The following is a 22,119-nucleotide window of genomic DNA, read 5'->3' as shown; positions in this document are numbered from 1 at the left end:
AGTGGGGACTCCGTGCCCTCACTGGGGCCCTGTTTCCAGTGGGGTGAACCTTGACCCCCGCGTCCCCGCTGCGTGCGGGGCTGCGTTTCCTTCCATGTGGAGAGGGGAAGGGGGATCTTCCTGGCCAGATGCGCTGTCAGGATCGGGCTGGGGGGGAGGGGGCGGCGGCTGCTTGGAGGCTGCTCCAGCTCCTCAGACATTTCCTTTGAGATGCAATGAAGGTCCAACTTCTTTATCATATTTACTCATTAGTTGTCTTTCCCTTTTTAACAGAAAAATCCATTTTCTTCTGAGGAGGGTGCACAGTATTGCCTTGGGTTCCTGGACCTGATAACATGGCAAAAGATGTAAGTATGTTTGCCTCAAGCTGCACACCGGCTTGAACATCACTCTTAATAGCTTTCTGCCTTTCAGGCTGACAAACGTGTGAACTACAGGGTGTTTATTTTGAGAATTTTTAAAGGAAGGCGGCAGGATACAGTGCCTCACCTCTGTACCAATGTTCTTTGTAACCGAGACCTTGACAGCAGGTTGTGCGCTTGGGTAGTGCTACTTTGACTCCTAAATTCTTTCGAGTCTATACTAACATTATAGTTTGGAGACATTCTCTGGTTAAGGGAATGGGGGTAGAGCTTAGCATTTTCTAGGGGCTTCTGCACAGGAAGCTGCTTGGCATGACTGGCCCAGAGTAAACACTGCACTTGTCTTGGGTCGTCTGTGGAATAATCATTCAGCTTCCATGGATCAAATACCCACTTCATCTTCAGCACCTTTTTTCAGAAAGGTGACATTTGGTGATTTCATGAGCCATAAATGTTAGTTAGCATAGCTTTGTATTTGTCATGAGGCTATTTAATATTCTGAATGATTTATGATTTTTTAAAGTGGTATGAAGAGACTGGCTTTTATGTATCTCTGTTGTTGTTGCTTGGGCAATTCTTCATAGCATCCCTTTAGATCCTGTAAACATCACCTGTGTCCTTTAGCATTTCTTAGGATGTGTTCTGTCACAGACATGGCAAAAATGAAGCTTTTTTTTGCTCATTTATTTACTATATAGGACTGCCATCAGCCAAAGGTGCAGTGAGGCTTGGTAAGCCTGTGTTCAGGTTGAGGAGTAACAAGTGTGGAAGCTTTTCTACAGCCTCAAAGGCTGTAGGCTTTCAGGGGAGCCATGCTGAATGGCCCACACACATTCAGTGCCTTCCTCTCGTTCAGCTCTGGACCTGCTTTTGGAAGACACGTAGCTTTTAGGGGAACTTAGTGTCTTTAAGCTATAGTCTTAGTCTGTGTGTGAATGGTAAGTTGACTTGTCATCTTCAGTTGTGTTGATGGGTAACCATGCTGCCTCTTGTGTATGTGCCTTAAAGATGAAAGCTATGTGGCAACATTCCCAATAGGCTGCTAGGTTTGAGACAGTCTTTCACTGGGGTTGCTCATGCCATGCCTCTGTAGGGTAGATAGTTCCAGGACATATTGTACTTTTAGTGACTAAACACTTAGGTCCCTTACTGATGTGGTTCTTCTGTTTTGTTCTCTTGGTATTCTATGGAGAGAGACCCATGGACATGACTGGCACGGGGTCAGGCTCTGTTGTCTGACCAGAGGAGGACTGAACACCCCTCCAGTACAATCACCATGAGGCCAGCTGATGCCCCTGGTGCTGACTTCAGGTCATCCATTATGGTGTGAGAGGGGAACGGATTGTGGGGGGAACAGGGTCTGCAGGCTGAGAATCAGCCAGGATTTTCAGGCTGGAAGAAGTCAGAGTGTTTGCATGGACTGGAAGCTGAGGTTGTAGACAGTCAAGTATTGGCCATTTTGTAGCCAACCAGGTGGTAACGTGTGGGGTGTGACATTTAGGATTTTTTTGTTTTTGTTTTGGTGTTGGTCCTCGGGCTTGACCTCAGGGCCCTGTCCCTGTCCCTGAGTTTTTGTGCTCAAAGCTTCAAAGCTAGTGCTTTACCACTTGATCTATAGCTTCACTTCTGGCATTTTGAGGTTAATTGGAGACAAGAGTCTCTCAGACTTCTGTTGCCCTGGTTGGCTTTGAACTGTGATCCTCAGATCTAGGAGTAGCTAGGATCACAGGTGTGACATTTGAGGTTTAGAGGATTCACAACTAGTGCTGCAGGAGGACATGAAGGAGCTATGGAGTGTTTCTTAGCAGTAGTTCATCAGATAAAATCTAACTGGTTGGGGCTGGGAAGGTGGCTCAGTGGTAGAGTGCTTGCCTTGCATGCGTGGGTTCTATTCCTCAGCACCACGTAAGCAGAAAAAACCAGAAGTGGCACTGTGGCTCAAGTGTTTGAGTACTAGCCTTGAGGTAAAGAGCTGAGGGACAGCGCCCAGGCCCAGAGTTCAGGTCCCATGACGGACCAAAAACAAAAAAAATCTAACTGGTTGAGTGGGGTACCATCGGCTGGGGTTCTGTAGGACACTGAGCATGTGGGAGGAATTAAGTTTGGGGCCACGTGGAAGAGAACAAGCATGGAGATGATGAAATGCTTTGAAGATCATGATGAGACATTGAGGGGAATGGCTGAGATGCTTGTTTTCTCAGTGGTGGTCCAGGCAGACCTGTAGGTGTGGATAGGCAGGGCAGTCCTTGTTCATAGTGTGTGAGCAGATGAGGCCTTGGTAACAGTTACATGCTATAGGGAGTAGAGAAACCTTGGGAAACAGGATATGAAGTTCCTCTGTCAAGTTCAGTGCCAGCGTATATATTGCCCATGAAGTTGTGATCCTGGTTGCTCCAGCTGAGAATCCCCATATTCTTAGACTTGGCCAGCATGGAGCAGGTTTGTAAGTGGAAAGGGAGGTAGATGCTCCTGTCATAAAAAGTCCTTGGAAAACTTGTGCTGGACCGTGGAAAACACTGACTAGGGTCCTGTATCACTCCCTCCAAGTTCCATGTGCAGGTTATGTGAATCAGAATGTGGCCAGTCCTCCTTACCTACAAGTACTGCACCTTCAGATTCAGCCAACTTCTGATAAAAAAAATTCTGTTGGCACTGAGCATGCACAGGCTGTTGCCTGCCATGACTCCTGGATAGTGCAGGGTAGCTGCTACTTATGGAGCATTTGTGTTGAATTAGGTATTCTAAGTCATCCAGACAAGCCTCAGAGCTGTGGAGAAGCTGAGTGGCTGGGTGTGGTGGCATATACCTGTAATCCCAGGACTTGGAAGTTTGGATAGGAGAACTGAGAGTACATAGCCCATAGCTTTATTCCCATAGGGAACAAGATTAGGCTCAGTATAATTAGACATCTGGATTTTGACATCTAGTAGAGGCTCTCAAACCTAAACCCCTCAGTAAACTGGGATCAAATGCATGCTCTGAGTGCAAGAGTCTTGTCCTTAGGTCGGTTATCTGACTGCTTAGTATACTGTGGCTGGTAAGTTAGTGCCCAACATCCATCACCCTTGGCTTTTTTTTTGTTGTTGTTTTTATTGTTTTTGGACCGTCATTGGGCTTGAACTCTGGGCTTGGGCCTTGTCCCTGCACTCTTCAGTTCAAGGCGAGTGCTCTACTGCTTGAGCCACAGCGCCGCTTCCGATTTTCCAGTGGTTTATTGGAGATAGTCTCATGGACTTTCCTGCCTGGGCTGGCTTTGAACCGAGATCTTCAGATCTCAGCCTCCTGAGTAGCTAGGATTACAGGTGTGAGCCACTGGCGCCCGGCATGACCCTTGGCTTTGAGAGCTGCTCAGTGCTGTCAGTTTGTTTCCTGGTGGTTTATGAAAACATCTCCCTAAGCTATATTTGAGAGCTGAAGACTAAGTACCACTCAGCTGTTCAGTGGCACTACCTAAGGCCCAGTTCATTACCAGCTCAGATTAGTGATAAAGCACCAAACAATGCTTCCCAGACCTAGATGTGGCATTCAGGGCTAGAGAAAACCCATCATGACAGTCCCTCCCTTACAGAAGTTGGTGTGTGGTGGGAATGGATGCTTCTTTACCTTGAGGGTGATTGAAGGGCAGGATGGTGGGCTCAACCTTTGAATGGAGCACTGTCTGTCTACCAGCTTTGTGGGCCAGCGTATCTGTCCACAGGGAATGAAGGTAGAGAAAGTTGAGGCACTGTTAAAAGCCAGAAAATTTCAGTTTAATCAGAAGTGCTGGCTCTGAAACAGGCTGCAAGGAGGCATGTCTGCATGTCTCGGGGGCCAGGCTAGATATAGCAAAGTAGTCCTGGATTCAAGGTTCAGCTAGGTGTCCCTTCACTCCAGGCACCTTCTCTTCCACATAGCAGTGGCTATTTGGTGCTGCCTATCATGACTCCTGACCCTGCATGGGGCCTGGACCATGCTGTCTGCAGTCAGATTGCTGGCTAGCCAGATAGACTCCTGTGAGCCCGGAGGGCTTCCGTACTGCATGTTTGTAAGTTGTGTGGGGTCTGGTCTAACACTCTTCTGTCAGGCCAAGGTGATGTGGGACCTGAATGAAGAGCCATGCTGACCTTTTCCTCCATGGTGCTTGAACTGTGGTTGCCATTTGTGCGAACCCTGTGTTTGCATGCTTCAGTTCCACATGCAGTGTTGGTTGACACCGGTGTCTCTCCTGGGGTCTGATGACCCTGGTGACAGTGATGCTTGTGCTCTGGATACTTTGGTCTCCTGCCACATTGTGGCACTTGGAGTCTAGGAAATTAGATTAAATACTGTGAGGTGATGCTAGGAGATGGGCAGATGCCTGGGCAGGCTGGACTTGGCTTTTTCCCCTTCCCTTCTGGGGCATCTGCTGGGGTGTTCCACTTAGGCCCCTACTGTGTCATTCTGTGGCGAAGTCCAATCACTCCATGCTATCCTCTGTGGTGGCCTGCTACACCACCAGGCTTCTCTGTCGTAATCCCTCTCTGTGATCCATTTAGTAGAAGTTCCACAGGAGGAATTTAGGTCCAGGTAATATTTCTTCTCATTGTTAAAGTATTCTTAGTTGTTGGATTTTTTTTTAAAGGAAGAATATAAAATTGTCCCTAGTTGAATTCTCTGTGAGCAATTGGGATTTGATCTGTTCCTGTTCAGTTAGTACTTTGCAAAGATGTGCCCTGTCTGATCTGTGCCACCATGTATCACCAGGATTTTCCTGTCAGCCATTTTTTCCTGACATGGTTTTAACAGCTGTAGGTTTAGTCAACATGCTTGGAAATTGTAGACTTGGACTTGCTGAGGAGGTAGGAAATAAACATGACACAGAGCTAGACCCTTTATTTTAGATCCAGACCAGCAGTACACCCTTGGATATGGAATGAAAGCTGATTCTTGGGAAATGGGTCCATCCATTCCAGTTTTTTACATGAACCATCCCAGAATATCAAGTTCTGACTTTGGGAGAATGGATGAAGAATGAAAGATGTATAGAAACCATGCATGCAACCATCTAGATTGTATTCCTAGCCTCTTACTAACGACTAGAGCTGGCACAAAATGGTGTGGACAGCAAATAGGGCTGGTCAGAATATGGGATGCAGGTTGTCAGGAGAGGCCATCAGCACTAGTGTGAGAGGGGTGGGTTCCCCTGGGGACTGAATGTGCACATGGGTCCCTGTGCTGAGGATTCCAGTGGTTTCCTGATCAGTCTTAAGTTTGCACAAATCTATGACAGCTTTTAGGCTGAATCCTTGGAGGTGTGCTCGTTCACATGTGTTCGCAGTATGTACATGTTTGCATGTGTGTACATCCACATGCTGTGTCTTTGAGATTCGTTGTCAGATTCTTTCTAGAAGGATTGTGCCAGCTTGTCCTTACATCCATCTGATTATAGAAGAGTATCCCCTGTAACTTTTCATTCCCAACATGCTCATGGTAACTATTTAAAACCTATAAAACTTTTTCAGTTTGAAAGGTTAAACTTCTTGTTTTAGTTTGTGTTTTTTTTTTTTTTGGTCAGTCATGGAGCTTGAACTCTGGGCCTGTGCGCTGTCCCTCAGCTCTTCATCTCAAGGCTAGTGCTCTACCACTTGAGCCACAGTGCCACTTCCTGTTTTCTGTTAGTTTATTGGAGATAAGAGTTTCATGGCTGGGCTGGGAAGGTGGCTCAGTGGTAGAGCACTTGCCTTGCATGCATGAGGCCCTGAGTTCGATTCCTCAGCACCACATAAGCAAAAAGACAAAAGCTGGAAGTGGCACTGTGGCTCAAGTGGTAGAGCGCTAGCCTTGAGCTGAAGAGCTGAGGGACAGCGCCTAGCCCAGATTTCAGGCCCCATGACCAGACCCCCCCCCAAAAAAAAGTTTCATGGCTTTTCCTGCCCAGGCTGGCTTTGAACCACAATCCTTAGATCTCAGTAGCTAGGATTACAGGCCACCAGTACCCGGCTAGTTTGTGTTTTTAAGATTTGGGGAATATTCTCCTTTGAAGATATTTCTTTGTGGATTGAATTTATCATTTTTCTTTATTTCCTGCTAATTTGTATATACTTGTTTTTCTAATTGCCTAAGGAGAATATGTTTTGAATTTTATCATTAAAGAGATGTTTTCAATAAGGTGATTTTTTTCTTTCCTCCCTCAATTGGCTAATTAGTATAGGTTCCTTTCTTTCTTCCTTTCTTTTTTTTTTTTTAATTTAGTGACCCAAGTTGTTCTGTTCTTGGACTCTGGTAAAAATTACAGCACAGTTGAAGACCTTCTTAGCTGTTGTGCAAGAGTTACTTCCTGTGCTTAAAACTTCATGATTTGGAGTATTTCATGTAGGTCCATTTATTTGCCTCTTAGAAGATATATCTTCCTTTTTAACCCTGGTGTTGACCCCAGGGCCTTGTGCTCACTATAACTGTGATCTACCTCTGAGCAATACCCTGGCCCTTAGGGTTTGAATTAACATGGCTATGCCACTGTTGAGTCCACCCAGGTCACATTTTGCAAGGAAGAAGGTGAAGCAAGAGATCCTCAGTTATAGTTGAGCCTCTGCATGTGTCTTCAAGGCTGTTTGGGGCTAATCTACAAACATGCACCTGTCATTCACTAATCTGCTAGTTCTTTGACTAATCCAGTTATTCATGAAGATGATTATTACTGAAGTTAGAAATCTGGCACTCATTCTTCAGCTTGGTGTTTATCACCTTGTTTGTGACAGCACACAGCATTAAAAACAAACCTTTGCTTACCCCCATTCCTGCTTGTTGGTCCTGGGTAATGTGATTCTTGGCAGACCCTTCATTCTGCATCCTGAGCAGGAGAGGTATCCCCTAAGCAGACAGGGTGTAGTAGCTTCAGGGGGCTTTGAAGCTAGCGTTGTACTCTTCGGGCAGTGTTTTTGGTAGATAAACTCAGCATTTGCTTTAGGAAAGTGATGAGTCATGGCAGTCAGCCATCATGTTCTGGGTCAGTCTTATCACTGTCAAGAACGCCAAGTTCCAGGCTGGTGGAAACTCACTTTTTTTTTGTCAGTCATGGGGCTTGAACTCTGGGCCTGAGCTCTGTCCAGCTCTTCAGCTCAAGGCTAGCTAGCGTTGAGCCACAGTGCCACTTCCGGTTTTCTGGTTTTATTGGAGATAAGAGTTTCATGGCTTTTCCTGCCCAAGCCGGCTTTGAACCATGATCCTCACATCTCAGCCTCTTGAGTAGCTAGGATTACAGTTGTGAGTCATTGGCTTCCAGCTTAGAGATTTTTTTTTAACCCTGGTGGAGTTTATACTCAGGTATTTTGATTGTTTTCCAGGCTATTATGAGTGGAGTTGTTTTCCTGATTCAGTCTGTTCATCTTTTACTATTATGTCCTCCTACATTGCTGAAAGTATAGATCTGTAGGTTGTTTGTGGTACTCCTTCAAGTATAGGATTATATTGTCTGCAAATAGGTATAGTTTGACTTCTTTCCCTATTTTCCTTTTATTTTTCTTACCTTATTGTACTGGCTAGGACTTCAGTACTGTATTGAATAGGAATGGCATGGCTGTGTCCCACATGTTCTGATAGGTTGTGCTTTCTTTTTCATTAGTTTAGGAATATCTTTGCTTGCTTGATTGTTTGCTTGGTGATCCTGGGGTCTGAACTCAGGGCCCTGTGCTTGCTAATAGGTGTTCTATTTGAGCCATGGTCTTGTTTCTCAACAATACACTGTTCAGTTTCTATATATTTTAAAGTTAATAGAAGTTATTTCAGTTTGCTTGTATTATTTTATTGAGTAGGTTATGCCTTCAATTTGTTCCTTCTCTACTCATTTGATGGTTTCTCAGTAAGTCTTGCACAATCAACTCATTTTCTTAGTGACTTTTAAATGTCTTTGATAGATTGATGCAACTTCTCTATCTTTAATCCCTGATGCTGTTGTCAATTTATGATCTTTTAGCCAGGCTTTAAATTTTTTAAAAAATTATTATTATAAGGGTGATATACAGGAGTGTTGCAGTTACGTAAGTCAGGTAAAGAGTACATTTCTTGTTGGACAGAGTCACTTTCTTTGTTCTCTCCTAGTTTTTCCCTCCATCTCCACCCACAAGTTGTATGGTTCATTTTTAACATTGTGTCTAGTGATTACCACTGCTATATTTGTTCATCCTTTGTCCCTTCATTTCTATGCCTCCCCTTACCCTCCCAAAGACAGAAAAATGAACAAGACAATAAGAAAAGGAAACAAAAGCAGCAAATAAGAAAAAGCCCTCTTGGGGCTGGGAAGGTGGCTCAGTGGTAGAGCACTTGCCTTGCATGCATGAGGCCCTGGGTTCGATTCCTCAGCTCCACATAACCAGGAAAAAAAAGCTGGAAGTGGTGCTATGGCTCAAGTGGTAGAGTGCTAGCCTTGAGCTGAAGAGCTGAGGGACAGCGCCCAGGCCCAGAGTTCAGGCCCACGACTGGACAGAGAAAAAAGAAAAAGCCCTCTTTCCATTTTGGAGTTCATTTTGATAATTATTATTTTATATGATCAGAGGTACATAGGCGTTGTGCATTTGTGTTCCTCCTCAAAAGAATGTCCTCCTTTATTCTTATTATGTGTGAATTAACTGGAGTCCTGTAGACTTTATCACATATTTTATATCTAGCTTCCACATATGAGAGAAAACATGTGCCGTTTGTATCTCTGAGCTTGGCTTACCTCACTTAACATGATTTCTTCTAGGTCCATCCATTTCCCTGCAAATGACATAACATTATGGGTAGATACCACCTTTTTTTATTTTTTTTAATTAATTAATTTATTTTTTATTTGTGAACATACTGTACAGAGGGGTTACAATTACATAGGCAGGATAATGCGTACATTTATTACCAAGCATTGCAGCCTCCTCCTTTGGTTTACTTTTTTTTTTTTTTTGATGCTAGTCCTACAATGTGAACTCGGGGCCTGGGCATGGTCCCTGAGCTTCTTTTGCTCAAGGCTAGCACTCTACTACTTGAGGCAGAGCATCACTTTTGGCTTTTTCTGTTTATGTGGTACTGAGGAATCAAACCCAGGGCTTCATTAATGCTAGGCAAGCACTCTACCACTAATATACATTCTCAGCCCAGGTACCACATTTTTTGGATCCACTCATCCATTGTGGGCACCTGAGCTGTTTCCATAGCTTTGTCAGCCAGGCTTTTTTTGGGGGTGGAGGGTTGGGGGGGGAGTTCTAGTGCTTGAATGCAGGGCCTGGGCATTGTTCCTGAGCTGCTTTTGCTCAAGGCTAGCACTCTACCACTTGAGGCACAGCACCACTTCGGGCTTTTTCTGTGTGTGGTACTAAGGAATTGAAGCACTCTACTACTAAGTCACATTCCTAGACCCTAGGCAGGCTTTTGATTGATTTATTTGGGCTATTGAGTTCATTTCCAGGATCCTAATATTTTTTTCAACAAGATTTCTGTCTTTATTGAATGTTTTTTTTTTTCTTTTTTGTGCTGGTCCTGGGACTTGAACTCAGGGCCTAGGTGCTGCCCCTAAGCTTTTTTTTTTAGCTGAAGGCAAGCACTCTACCACTTGAGTCACAGTTCTACTTCTGGCTGTTCTTGATAGTAATTGGAGATAAGAGTCTCATGATCTTTCCTGCCTGGCTTTGAACCGAGATCCTCAAATCTCAGACTCTTGAGTAGCTAAGATTATAGACCAGTGCCTGGCTTGAATTTCTCTTTCATATCTTCCATTGTTTTATTTCATTCAGTTATTTGTTCGAATTTTGAGCTCAGTCATGTGTTTGTCTCTCCTTTCAATTTATGTTGTGTGTGTGTATGTGTGCACATACACGTATATGTGTATGTATATGGTTAAATGCACCTCAATTTTATTAATCACTGTCTTTGTTTTTGAATTCCTTGTTTGAAATTTCTTCCTCTTCACTATCTGTTAATTCCTTTATCATGTAGTTGTTGGTTTTTTTGAGCGAGACAAGTTGTGTTTATGTACTTTGTGATTCGTTTTTTCCGTTGTGAACTTTTAGGTGGAGGTTTTAGTCTCCTGTGTCTTCTTAGTTGGTGGTTTCTCAGAAATCATTTAAAATTGGGTAGTAGCTGTGTTGTAGTATAGTTTTCCTGTTATAGCCGTCCCTCGTTATATTGTGGTTCACGTATTGTGGCTTCACTATATTGCAGATTTTTAAAAAAATATGCAAATAAGCCGGGCACCCGTGGCTCACGCCTGTAATCCTAGCTACTCAGGAGGCTGAGATCTGAGGATCAAGGTTCAAAGCCAGCCCGGGCAGGAAAGTCCATGAGACTCTTATCTCCAATAAACCACTAGAAAACTGGAAGTGATGCTGTGGTTCAAATGGTAGAGTGCTCGCCTTGAGCTGAAGAATGCAGGGACAGTGCCCAAGCCCAGAGTTCAAGCCCCATGAGCAACCAAAAAAAAAAAAAAAGCGCAAATAGTGATCCCTCAACTATGGTAGGTGCTACGTTCTAGAGAGACCCCCTCCCCATAGGTGAACATTTGTGAAGTAGCATTATATAGTTGTCCCTCACCATTATTATTATTATTATTACTACTATTCTGATTTTCGCCTATCACAGGGGTCTCTGCTTGCCATAGGTGAGGAATCACTGCTCAACTGCAGACAGATGACCCAGGAGTCAAAAATTCCATTTTGGTGCTCAACACACTGCATATCTCTTTTCCGTGGGCTGTCACACTTGATAACCCACACTTGTTTTGCATGTAGTCTCTAATCAAGACCAGTCACCACTTGCTCCAGCATCTGTGAGTGTAGAAGCAAATTGTTCTAATTAACCAGGTATATGGTATAGAGGGAATCAAAGGGGACAGCTAAGTTTAGTAGAGGTTAATGAAAACATGGAGTTAGACAAGTAGAAAAGATCTGGTTAATGTGTTTGGGGAGCGTGGGAGGAGAAAGAGAAATAAAAAAAACATTAACAGATTAAACACATGTAGACATAAACACACAATAAAGGATGCTACAGGAGCCTACTTATAGGCAAGGAGTAGTAGTAAACAATTATTAATGGTGGAGAAATAGAGATAGAGGAAAATATGAGAGGGCAGTTTGAATTGTAGATACAAGCAAAGTACAAATGGGAAAGGTGGTAGAAAAGAAACCTGACATAGGATTAAACACTGAAAACCAGGTGTGGCTGAGAACTGACTGTAGGGAAAAGCAGAATTAAAAGGCACATAAAGCCAGGTACCAGTGGCTTATACTCCTAGCTACTTGGGAGCTAAGATCTGGAATTACAGTTCAAAGCTAGCCTGAGCATTAAAGTCCATGACTCTCATTTCCAATTAACCACCAAAAAGCTGAAAGTGCACTTGTGGCTCAAGTGGCAGAGTACTAGCCTTGAGCAAAAGATAGTGCCCAGACCCTGAGTTCATATTCACCAGCACATACAAAAAGGAAGTAAGTACAACATTGGCCATATCCATTATTTAAAAAGTCAGTATTGGGGCTGGGAAGGTGGCTCAGTGGTAGAGCACTTGCCTTGCATGCATAAGGCCCTGGGTTCGATTCCTCAGCACCACATAAGCAGAAAAAAAAAGCCGGAAGTGGCGCTGTGGCTCAAGTGGTAGAGCACTAGCCTTGAGCTGAAGAGCTGAGGGACAGCGCCCAGGCCCAGAGTTCAGGCCCCACGACCGGACCCCCCCCAAAAAAAAAGTATTTACCATCAAAACAAATAAAAAACAAATTAACCGTTTTCAGCTGCTCTCATGCCTCCCCCTTCTGTGAAGCCATAGGCCATGAGTATCACCTGATTTGGACAGATTAATGATCAGGCTCTCACCCAAGGAATCAGCCTGTGGAGCTATGGGGGCAGGCCCACCCATCTGGTTTCCCAGGGGTTAAACTTCTCTGAAGTGCCCTGTTAGATGGTTTCCCACTCCTCAACCGTCTACTTAAACTTCATGTTCAGGCATCCTGAGACTCCTTAAGCAGTGATAGTTCTTACTCTCCGGCCCCTGGAATAACTGTCTGATAATAAGTACTCTCCTACTAAGGGGAAGGACAGAATGCCTTTCTTTATCAAGGCTGGCTTTCTGCCCATGCGCTTAGATGAAGGCTTGGGTTGGGGGGGAGGCAGGTTTTTTCTGCACCTGTATTAGTCTTGCCATGGCTGTCTATGCCTCTCCTCCAGGGAGCTGGTGGTTTGCTTGGAACTCAGTGCTTTTCTTCTGTTGACTTGGTTTCTCTGGTTTTCTGCCTTCCTGCTATCTTTGTGGTTTTCTGGTTTTCTTTTTCTCTTGAGAATTAAGTCTCTTCTGTGTTATTAGAATCTTCTCATTCAAGGAGTGAAAATGGTGTATGCTTCTAATCCACTGTTTTAGCCACCCCTCAGCTGTAGTTTGGGGGTAACCCTCTGATATGTGTTCAGACATGCACATGTTTTTATACAGTTCTCCCCTCCCCTCTTTCCCCTTTTCTCTCCTCCCTCCTCTCCACTTTCTTCCCCTTTTCTCTCATCCCCTCCCCTCCCTTGCCTTTGGATTGAACCCAGGGCCTTCCACATGCTAGATGAGTGCTCTACCACTTGAGCTGCATTCCCAACTTCTTTGTGTATATTTTATTTGGAGATAAGGAGATAGTCTCACTTTCCCTAGGCTGATCTTAAATCCTCAGTCCTTCTAATTTATCCTCCCAAGTAGTTGGGATTACAGATGTGCAAGCCATGCCCCAATTTGTTACAGTTTTATGTAAATCAGCTCATATTCTGTTTCTTGCTATCTTGCTCAAAATCAATAAATATGAATATGTGTACTTAAAATATATATTTTTGAACTCAGGGCCAGGGCACTGTCCTTGAGACTCTCTGTGCTCAAGGCTAGAGCTCTACCACTTGAGCCACAGCACCACTTCTAGCTTTTTCTGTTTATGTGATACTGAGAAATTGAACCAAGGGCTTCATGCATGTTGGGCAAGCACTCTGCTGCTAAGCCAGCCACATTCCCAACCCTTAAAAATACTTTTTTGAAGCAGGTTTTTTTTTTTTTTCCCCATTTCTGGGGCTTCAACTCAGGGCCTGGGCGCTGTCCCTTGAGCTTTTGCTCAAGGCTAGCAACCCTACAGCCCGAGCCACAGTGCCACTTTTGGCTTTTTCTGTTTATGTGGTACTGAGGAATAGAACCCAGGGTTTCATAAGTACTTGGCAAGCACGCTACCACTAAGCCACATTCCCATCCCTGAGGCAGATTTTTGCTATATAGCTCAAGCCTTGATGCTTGAAATTGTCTCCTAAGTGCTAATATTCCAGGTGAGTCCCACCTCAACTGGCTGTACGTTTTTTTCCCTTTGGTAGTAGCTGGGAATGTGGCTTTATGGGACACAGATGGTGTTTAAGAGGACAGTAACAGGGGGCTGGGAAGGTGGCTCAGTGGTAGAGTACTTGCCTTGCATGCATGAGGCCCTGGGTTCGATTCCTCAGCACCACATAAACAAAAAGGAAAAAAGCCGGAAGTGGTGCTGTGGCTCAAGTGAGTGGTAGAGCGCTAGCCTTGAGCTGAAGAGCCCAGGCCCAGAGTTCAGGCCCCACGACCGGAACCAAAAAAAAAAAAAGAGGACAGTAACAGGTGTTCCTTGAGCCTACAGTGCTGGCTGGCAGTCTTCTCTGCCCCTCTTGGGCCTGGCCCTGTCCTGTTTAGTTGATTGCAGGTCCTTTCTCAGCTGTTTTTGAACCAGGAACTGTGATTCCTGCCCTGATAGGAGTTCTCTTGTCATGTGGAGAAGCAGACAATAGAAGTCAGTGGAAGTTGTGGACTGGAAATTAGGAAGGGAAGTTGTATAGACAGGGCAGGGACAGTGGTAGAGGATGTTTGCTTGCTACTCTGAACCCTTGATGTAGACTCACCTGCCTCCCTCTACTAGCAAGGGCTGCTCATAGTCTCTATAGCACCTAAGCTGAGTAGTCTGGGGGAGTTAGCTGAGAGCTGTGGCATGACGTGGGTGGTGCTTTGTCCCACTGCATCCATTTGCTTAGGTGTTTGCACTTGTCTGTGTATCAATGACACAGCTACAGAGCTGTGACCATGGTCATCATTTATTTATGAAAGGATGGTGGTGACCAGACCCCTTCTGGAGATTGGAAAAATAAGTTCCCTGATTCTCATTTTTTGGTAGGGTTGGCCATTGTGGTGTAAGGTGCTCTGGGAACAAGGTTTTACTGTGTTGCTGCTTAGCTGCTTTAGTGCATGAGTTGAAAGAACATCAACTAACTGTTAAAGACTTTTGAATAGTTTTTCTGAGGAAAGTCAAGGTTGCCTGCTGCTCACCAAATACTCCATCTCCAACGTAGCTGAGACTTCTTACTAGAGAGGCCCTGACTGCAACCAGGTGGGCACAGAGGTGGGCCTTGGGCAAGGCTGGTCCAGCAGACTGTGTGTACCCTCTTGAGTGACTTGGACATTTGGGATAGATGTGCCATCGTTCAGGGATTCCCCCTGCCCTGCCAGCACTTTTCAGCCATGGGATGTGCTCTGTCACTGCAGACACCAGGTCAGCACTGCATCCCAGATATTGCTCCGTCACTGTAGACACCGGGTCAGCACTGCATCCCAGGCACTGCTCCATCACTGTGGACACCAGATTGGCACTTGGATGTAGTTGGAGAAGTTCATGGATGACAGTGTTATTGAGGTGGAGCTGTGGGCCATTCTTCCCAAGGAACAGAAGCCAGGACTTCCTTAGATGGCTCTGCTGGTGTCTTATTCTAGGAAGGAAAGTAGCTATAGCAGGACTGTGGGTCCACTTTCAGGAGTGGATGATGATTGGCACAAATTAGGCTTGGCCTGTGCAGTGGCTGCTACACACTGTAGTACAGTTATAGGATTCCTGTAGTTGATCACATGTTGGAGTTGAAGCTTGAGCATAGTTGCCTGTTCTTCCTGGCTTTTGCTGTCTTTACCATTGTCACACAACAGTGAAGTTTCATTAGAATATCCATCTCCCTCTTCACTTACCCTCCTGTGGGATCACCTCAAAGCTGTTGATAGGAAAGTGAGCTTGCCTTCTGCTAAGGCTTTCTGTGAAGCCAGTCCCTTGCCAGGGACAGGTTCCTTCAGCACGCTCAATGGCCCCCAACACAGAGTTTCATTATAGAGGCACTGTTGGAACGCTGGCTCACCTTTGCAGCAAACCTCCACTATCCTGTGATTCTGTGGATGAGGGCTATAGCAGGAGCTGACTGGGGACTGGCTGTCTGGAGCTTGGCTTCTACTGGCTGTGGTGTGGATCTTCTTTCTCCCTGTGAACTGCTTGAGCATCCTTACATCAATGTGTGGCTTCTCAGAGAACCAGGGGACGTGGAAGGTCATGAGGGTACAAGCTACTAATGTCACCCTCGCATACCAGACTCTGGTGTTGTGGAGCTCAGTTTAGTCAGCGAGGCGAGTATGATGCAGATGTTTCACTTTGAGGTTCCTTTTACCAGGGACACTACTTAATCACAAGGGCTCTTCCCTGTGTCCTCATGTAATGAGTCTTGGCACTTGGATGTGGTTCGGGGGAACACTTGCCTATCAAGGTTACAGGCCAGTACTAGCCTCTAGAGTATTGGCTTATTGAAAATCTCCCATGCTCTTCTTCATATTATTTGTGAACAAGAGAACTCTAGTGGTTTTGTTTTCTAATTTCCTTTATGGAAAGGAAGGCTTGCATTTCCTTTGTGATTTTGTCATTTGTGGTGTTATGAAAGACCTGACACTGTGGGGTAAGCATGGTAGGCTGATAGTCACCTCAGCCCACCACTGGGCTTCCTGGCAGGTCAGACTTCCTATCTGCTAGATCTTGTAAATGACTGAGCCAGGTGCCAGTGGCTCAAGCCTGTAATCCTAGCTATTCGGGAGGTTGAGAGCTGAGGATTGCTGCTCAAAGCTAGCTTGGGCAGGAAAGTCCACAAGAATTTTATCTCCAATGAAGCACAAAAAAAGCAAGAAGTGGAGCTGTGGCACAAGTGGTAGAGTTGTAGCCTGAGTATACAGGCTAAACATAAAGGCTGGTGTTTATTTTACTAATTTGATTGGTAGAATAGACCTGTTTTACAGTCAGTATAGCCTGAAAATTACTCCTTGAAGCCAATGCTTCTCAGCTGAGGGCAAATTTGCAGTATCTGGAGATAATTTTGTTTGTCCCCGCTGGGCAGGTTGGGAGAAGATGGACTGGCATGTGGTAGCAGAACTGGAGGTGCTACTAAAGGTTCTGCAGTCCAGGACAAAAATTCCAGACCCTAGTGCCAGCTGCCCAATGTCTGTGTGGCAAAAGAGGGAGACCCTGTAAGATACAAGTGAACACCGAGTCTCTAGCCAGACTCTGGGACCTGAGGTCAGGTTTAGCAGGCCCAGGATCTTAGGTTTTAAGATGACAATAAGTTGCTCTGTTAGCTTCTTTTGGAATGCAAGTGATTGACATTCAAGGAGCACAAATAAGAGGAGTTTACTCTCTGGCAGACAGTTTGTAAATATGTCTTGAGCTATAGATGAGAAGGTCCTGTTGGGTCTGGCTATTACCTATTCTCTTCCCTTGACTTTGGTTTGTTTCCCAGCCTCCCTGGACTTTTTATGGCACCAAGTTGAGGATTGTAGAGAAAGCATGTCTCCTTCCCTCTCATACTCTGACAAGGGCCCTGCTGTCTACTCCTGGCTGGTGAGCTTCTGGGTACCTGTGCCAGAAGCAAGCACCAGAGATGAAGAATGGGGACATGCTCACGTCAGTAGGATGGTACCTGTGATCATAGGGACTCTGGACTTAGGATCTGTGGCATGGGTTGCTGCTGGGATACTGGGATACTGTTGTGGCTGGGCTGACCTCAAGACAGGACAGAAGCAGAGGAACTTCCTAGCAGCTGTCTCTGAGGGCCAGACAGTTTCTCCTTTAGGAAGCCACCTGCATTCCTGCTAGAGCACCTGTGTAACTGCATGTCAGAAGCTGGCTTAGTGGTTGGTAGTTTAATGGGACATGAACATGAGTACAGTGCTGTGGTCGTCTTACTGGTGGGCCTGAGTTCCATCCATGTAGGACTCTAGAGTGGGACCTAAACATGAATACAGGCTATGGTCTCCACATTGGCTGGGCCTGAGGAAACAGATGCTGTTTTGCACCCCAATCCACAGAAAAACATTGTGACAACAGTAAATGGCTCTGCCTCTTCTTCACTCTGTTCTTGCCCTGCAACACTGTTAGTGCAGTGGTCAAGGGAAGCACTAAATCAGAACAGAGCAATAGCTTCTGGTGGAGTTGCATGATGGGACTGTTGGTAGCAGAGTGGTCATGCTCTGCAGAAACCAGAGGATGCAGCAGGCACTGTCCAGGGGCAGCTGCCTATCCAGTGTGAGTGTCCCTCTTCAGAACAAGGGTACCTGAGGGTAGGAGGCAGGGAGCAGTGGGCTAGGCATGCCACATGCTGTGATAGGAGCCTTATTCCCTCCCAAACTCATGGCCCAGGGCCATTGGCTTTTTCTCCCAGGAGGGAGCTAAGGAGAGCAGTATGTCTTCCAACATTATCCAGACCCTGTCTAAGCCATCTGACCGAGGCTCTTGTCCATATGCATTAGAATCATGGCTTTATCCTATCCACTGGGATTTTTGGCCTTGCCAGCTGCCTCTTCGATGACCAGCCTAGTGTGTGTGTTCTTGCTTCCAGCCTCAACCTGACCTCATCACAGCCTTGCTTCAAACTTCTATTTGTTACTCTCCTGCATTTCTTGCCAGGCCTTAACTGGCCTTCCCAGCCCCCTGTACCCAGCAGGCTTTCCTAGGCATAATTTCATGACCTTGTACACACAGCTTGACCCCACTAGGGTCAATGCTTTAGCGTGACCTTGCTTCACACCCCCGGTTTCCCTGTGAGACATGGTTCTCTTCACTCAGTGTCCTGACTCTTTGCTCTGGCCTCATCCACTCCCTTTGCCCACCTGGGCTTGTCTTCAAGGCCTTGCCCAAAAAGCTTAAATCCACACAAAACTTCATGGGTCTTCCACTGGCCCCAGCACCTGGCCTAGCCTCATTGTGTGGCCTAACTTCCTGGGTATTATTTACCTACTGGCTTTAAACTCCCCCATCCCCGGTCTTCTACAACGGACTGTAATCCATTTCCCTCTTTGCCCTTTGTTTCCCCTTGGATGTACAGAGGTGACCTTATTCCTGCCATTATTGATGTCTTGGTCTTACCAACTTGGCCTTACCCGTCCATAGCCCCTGGCCTGCCCATTAGCCCTAACTTCTTGGCATTACCAATGGGCTTTAATGTCTTCCTCTTTTCCCCGTGGCCTTCCTGTTGACCTTTCTTTTTTTTTGTTGGTCATGGGCTTGAACTCTGGGCCTGAGCGCTGTCCCTCAGCTCTTCAGTTCAAGGCTAGTGCTCTACCATTTGAGCTACAGCGCCACTTCTGGTTTTCTAGTGGTTCATTGGAGATAAGAGTCTCATGGATGTTCCTGCCCGGGCTAGCTTTGAACCTCGATCCTCAGATCTCAGTCTCCTGAGTAGCTAGGATTACAGGCATGAGCCACCGGTGCCGGGCTCCTGTTGACCTTTCTACTTGCTGTTAAGCTCTTGGCCTTAGCAAGCTGGACTTACTGACTCAAACATATGTAACCGACAACATATATATTTTTGTTCATTTTTACTTTTGTGGTGTTATGGATAGAACCCTTGGAGCATGCTTAGCGATGGCTCCACTGTGGGCATACCTCCAATGTACCATGCCTGCTTAGCTTTAAACTCCCAGCCTTTTTCACTAGGTGTCCCACACAGAACTTCACAAACCTGGACCTAGCCATTGTCTCTTAGTTGTCCAGTCCGACTTGGTGTCGTCAGTCCTTCTTCACTTCCTATTGTCACCAGTTTGGCACCCTGCCCATCAGCCTACATACCAGGACTTGGGCCAAATAGCCTTAACCTCCTTTTCTTTTTCAGTCCTTGAGTTTGAACTCAGGGCCTTGTGCTTGCTAGGCAGGTGCTTTCCTACATGAGCAACACATATTGCCCTTCCTTGCTTTAACTTGTTTTGGTTAGGATCTCCTGGTTCTGCCTGGGTTGGCCTCAGACTACAGTCCTTAAACCTATCTTTTCTGTGTAGCTGGCTTGCAAGTGTATGCCATTTTTGGCTTCTGGTCTTCCTCTTGACTTTGCCCGGTGTTACTTTAAGTCCTGGCTTTGCCTACCTAATTCTAATCCTTGTTTTATTCACCTTGCACTGTCATTCTTGGCTGTAACCTCTGTTGGCCTTATCTGCCTGAATTTGTACCCACCTTACCCATTCTTAACTTCCTAGTGCACCCATCTGGCTTTTCCCACCTGTCTAAATTCTTGGCTTTGCACACCTGAATTAACCATCTGACTTTTCATCTGGGTTTACCTGCCATTTATTTCCTGGTTCAGGGTGATTTAACCTCGTGGTAATGTTGGTGCCTTCCACATGCTCTTCGAGCCCAGGCTGCATGTGATCCTGTCATCTTCCTTGGTTGGTAGCACTTGCTCTTCTGTTCTGTAAGATGTACAGAGCATGGCCCAGTGGTCTGGCCAGGCTCTGAGTCTTTGTTGGTATGTAGCTAAATGTCCTCTCTGACTCCCCATCTGTCACCATTATTTTCTCTGTGGAAGAATATTTGGCCACCCCTGGCTTATTTACTTTGCAACTAGTGGGATAGTAAGACCTACCACTGCCTCCTGTCCCTGCCTCAGGCCAGTACCTGCATAGGTTGATGTTGGGGTAAGGGATCTTTTTCAAGGACAGGGCAGCCACGGCCCCTGCCTGGCTTGGACTTTTGTTGGCCAAAGGAGAGAATGAAAAGTTTGCATGGGTCTTCTGGAGGGTGGCCGCAGACGACAGTTGGGTGAGAAGCCTTCCCGGTGTGTGAGTCATCTGTGTTGTCATGTGCTCCCTTTCTGTGGCACTGTGCAGGAGCATCTCCCTGTTTTTAGTGACCTGGGATCTGCAGGTTACTGGGAGCCACACGTGGCATCGCTGCTTTTGAGACTGACCCTTTTGGGTCAGTCAGGCCACTGGCTTTAGAGTGACCTCTTCTTTTAGGCAGTGGTTTAAAGATCACACGGATGGTTTGTTAACAACTAGCTGTGTGGCTCTCTAGATACTGTATTTACTGTTGTTATTGTTACTCCCTGCAGGCCAGTCTAATTGAAGCCAACGGAGAACTAAAGGTCTTTATAGACCAGAACCTTAGTCCTGGGAAAGGTAAGGGAGCCTGTTTTGGAAATGTAAGTCTGTAGATGAATGTATGAAGTTGGGTGTGTGGATGATGTGCCTGTTAGGCCATCCTAGGGCTGCCAACCCTGCACTGTCTCCAGTTGCTTTGCTGATTCTGCTTTCCAAGGTGTATGTTCTTTGTGCAGGGGCAGAGGTCTGAGGACAGTGTCAAGGGAAGAATGTCAGTCACTTGTATTTTCACCCAGAAAGAGGGTTGCCATATCCCATGGTTCTCCAGGGCCCTGTGGTTGGGCACCTAATGAGGAACTTGTACTTGATATAAATCCCTTGAGAGCTGGCTGGCATCTTCCCAGGCTTCCACTTGCATCCCTCTGCTGATCCTGGGGTCTGGGTATTGTCCCTGAGTGCCTTTTGCTCAAGGCTAGCACTCTACCACTTGAGCCAGAAGCGCTACTTCTGTCTTTTTTGATCGTTTAGTAGAGATGAGTCTTGCAGACTTTACTGCCTAGGAAGGTAGCTTCGAACCACGATCCTCAGATCTCAGCCTCCTGAGTAGCTAGGATGGCAGGTGTGAGCCATCGACACCCAACGAGAGCTCTCTCTTCTGTCTTGAGGCATCAAGGAGGCGAGGCAGGTAAGTGGTTGAGGCCCATCCTCAAGTGCCCTTCAGGCTTGGCCCCCACAGTACAGCCATTACAGCTGTGACTGTTACGCTCTCCTGGGGATTTCCTTCTTCAGATGAACAAACATCTGGAGAGAGCAGTTGCCTGCATGGGGCCTGGCCTTTGTCCATACTGCATCTCCCTGCATCCCGTGACATAGGTCGCTTCTGCAAGGTGCTTGGTGTAGCTTGTTTCCGTGCCTCATGGGACAGACTTGTGGGGGGTCATGTTGTTCCAAGGTGCATCTGCTTGCCTAGTCCGGATCTTCATAGGCGCTCAGCCAGAGCAGAGGCTCAGAGGCCAGGTTCTGAAGAGCTCCTTATTCCTAGTTTTTCTGATTGTTGTCTTTCTGGCCTGTAATCCTGGTTTAGCTACTCAGGAGACAGATCTGAGGATCACAGTTCAAAGATAGCCTGGGAAGGAATGCCTGTGAGACTCTTATATCCAGTTAACTACAAAAAAAAGCCAGAAGTGGAGCTGTAGCTCAAGTGGTAGAGCACTAGCCTTGAGCAAATAAGCTCAGGGACAGTGAATTCCTGAGTTCAAGCCCAGGACCGGCACCAAAAAATAAAAGTAGTTGTTTTCCCCCAAATCATGAGGGCCTTGAAGATGGTAATCTGGTCCCCTTTGTCCCTCGGTCACAGCAGCTCTGCTGCGCCATTTGTGATTTATGCTGTGTGAATGTGGGAGTCCAGTGCCTTCACCCCCAAAACCAACCAGGTCCAGATGCCATGGTGACTGTCACTGCATCCTTCCCAGTCCCCACGAGGGCCATTGCTGCATCCTGGGCTGTTGTGTGTCCTCCCTGGTCCACCAGAGACTAGAGTAGGTAGAGTTGGGAAAGGACTTAACTCAGACTTTGGCCCTACTGGTCACTCTGTGTGTGTGTGTGTGTGTGTGTGTGTGTGTGTGTGTGTGTGTGTGTGTGTGTGTGTGTGTG

At 46.1% G+C, this 22,119-nt stretch overlaps 1 protein-coding gene across 4 annotated transcripts in view; it reads left to right on the top strand.

The window, feature by feature from the left end:
* The first annotated feature begins 272 nt into the window (after window positions 1-272).
* Window positions 273-22,119, top strand: part of Tfdp1 (transcription factor Dp-1) — a 43,080-nt gene continuing 21,233 nt past the window's right edge. The window contains exons 1-2 of one of the 4 annotated variants that reach the window (XM_013022845.1): window positions 273-347; window positions 20,478-20,544. Coding sequence is in view for 1 of the 4 variants with exons in the window: in XM_013022844.1 (XP_012878298.1) it covers window positions 336-347; window positions 20,478-20,544 (79 nt within the window). In the remaining 3 variants the exon portion in view is untranslated. The remainder of the gene's footprint in view (window positions 348-20,477; window positions 20,545-22,119) is intronic. The other 3 variants (XM_013022844.1, XM_013022846.1, XM_013022847.1) reach the window with 3 other exon arrangements.

Source organism: Dipodomys ordii, unplaced genomic scaffold (assembly GCF_000151885.1).
Source record: "Dipodomys ordii isolate 6190 unplaced genomic scaffold, Dord_2.0 Scaffold64, whole genome shotgun sequence".
NCBI lineage: Eukaryota > Metazoa > Chordata > Mammalia > Rodentia > Heteromyidae > Dipodomys > Dipodomys ordii.
The sequence above is the reverse complement of the archived record's forward strand: the minus strand, read 5'-3'. Positions and strand labels throughout refer to the sequence as shown.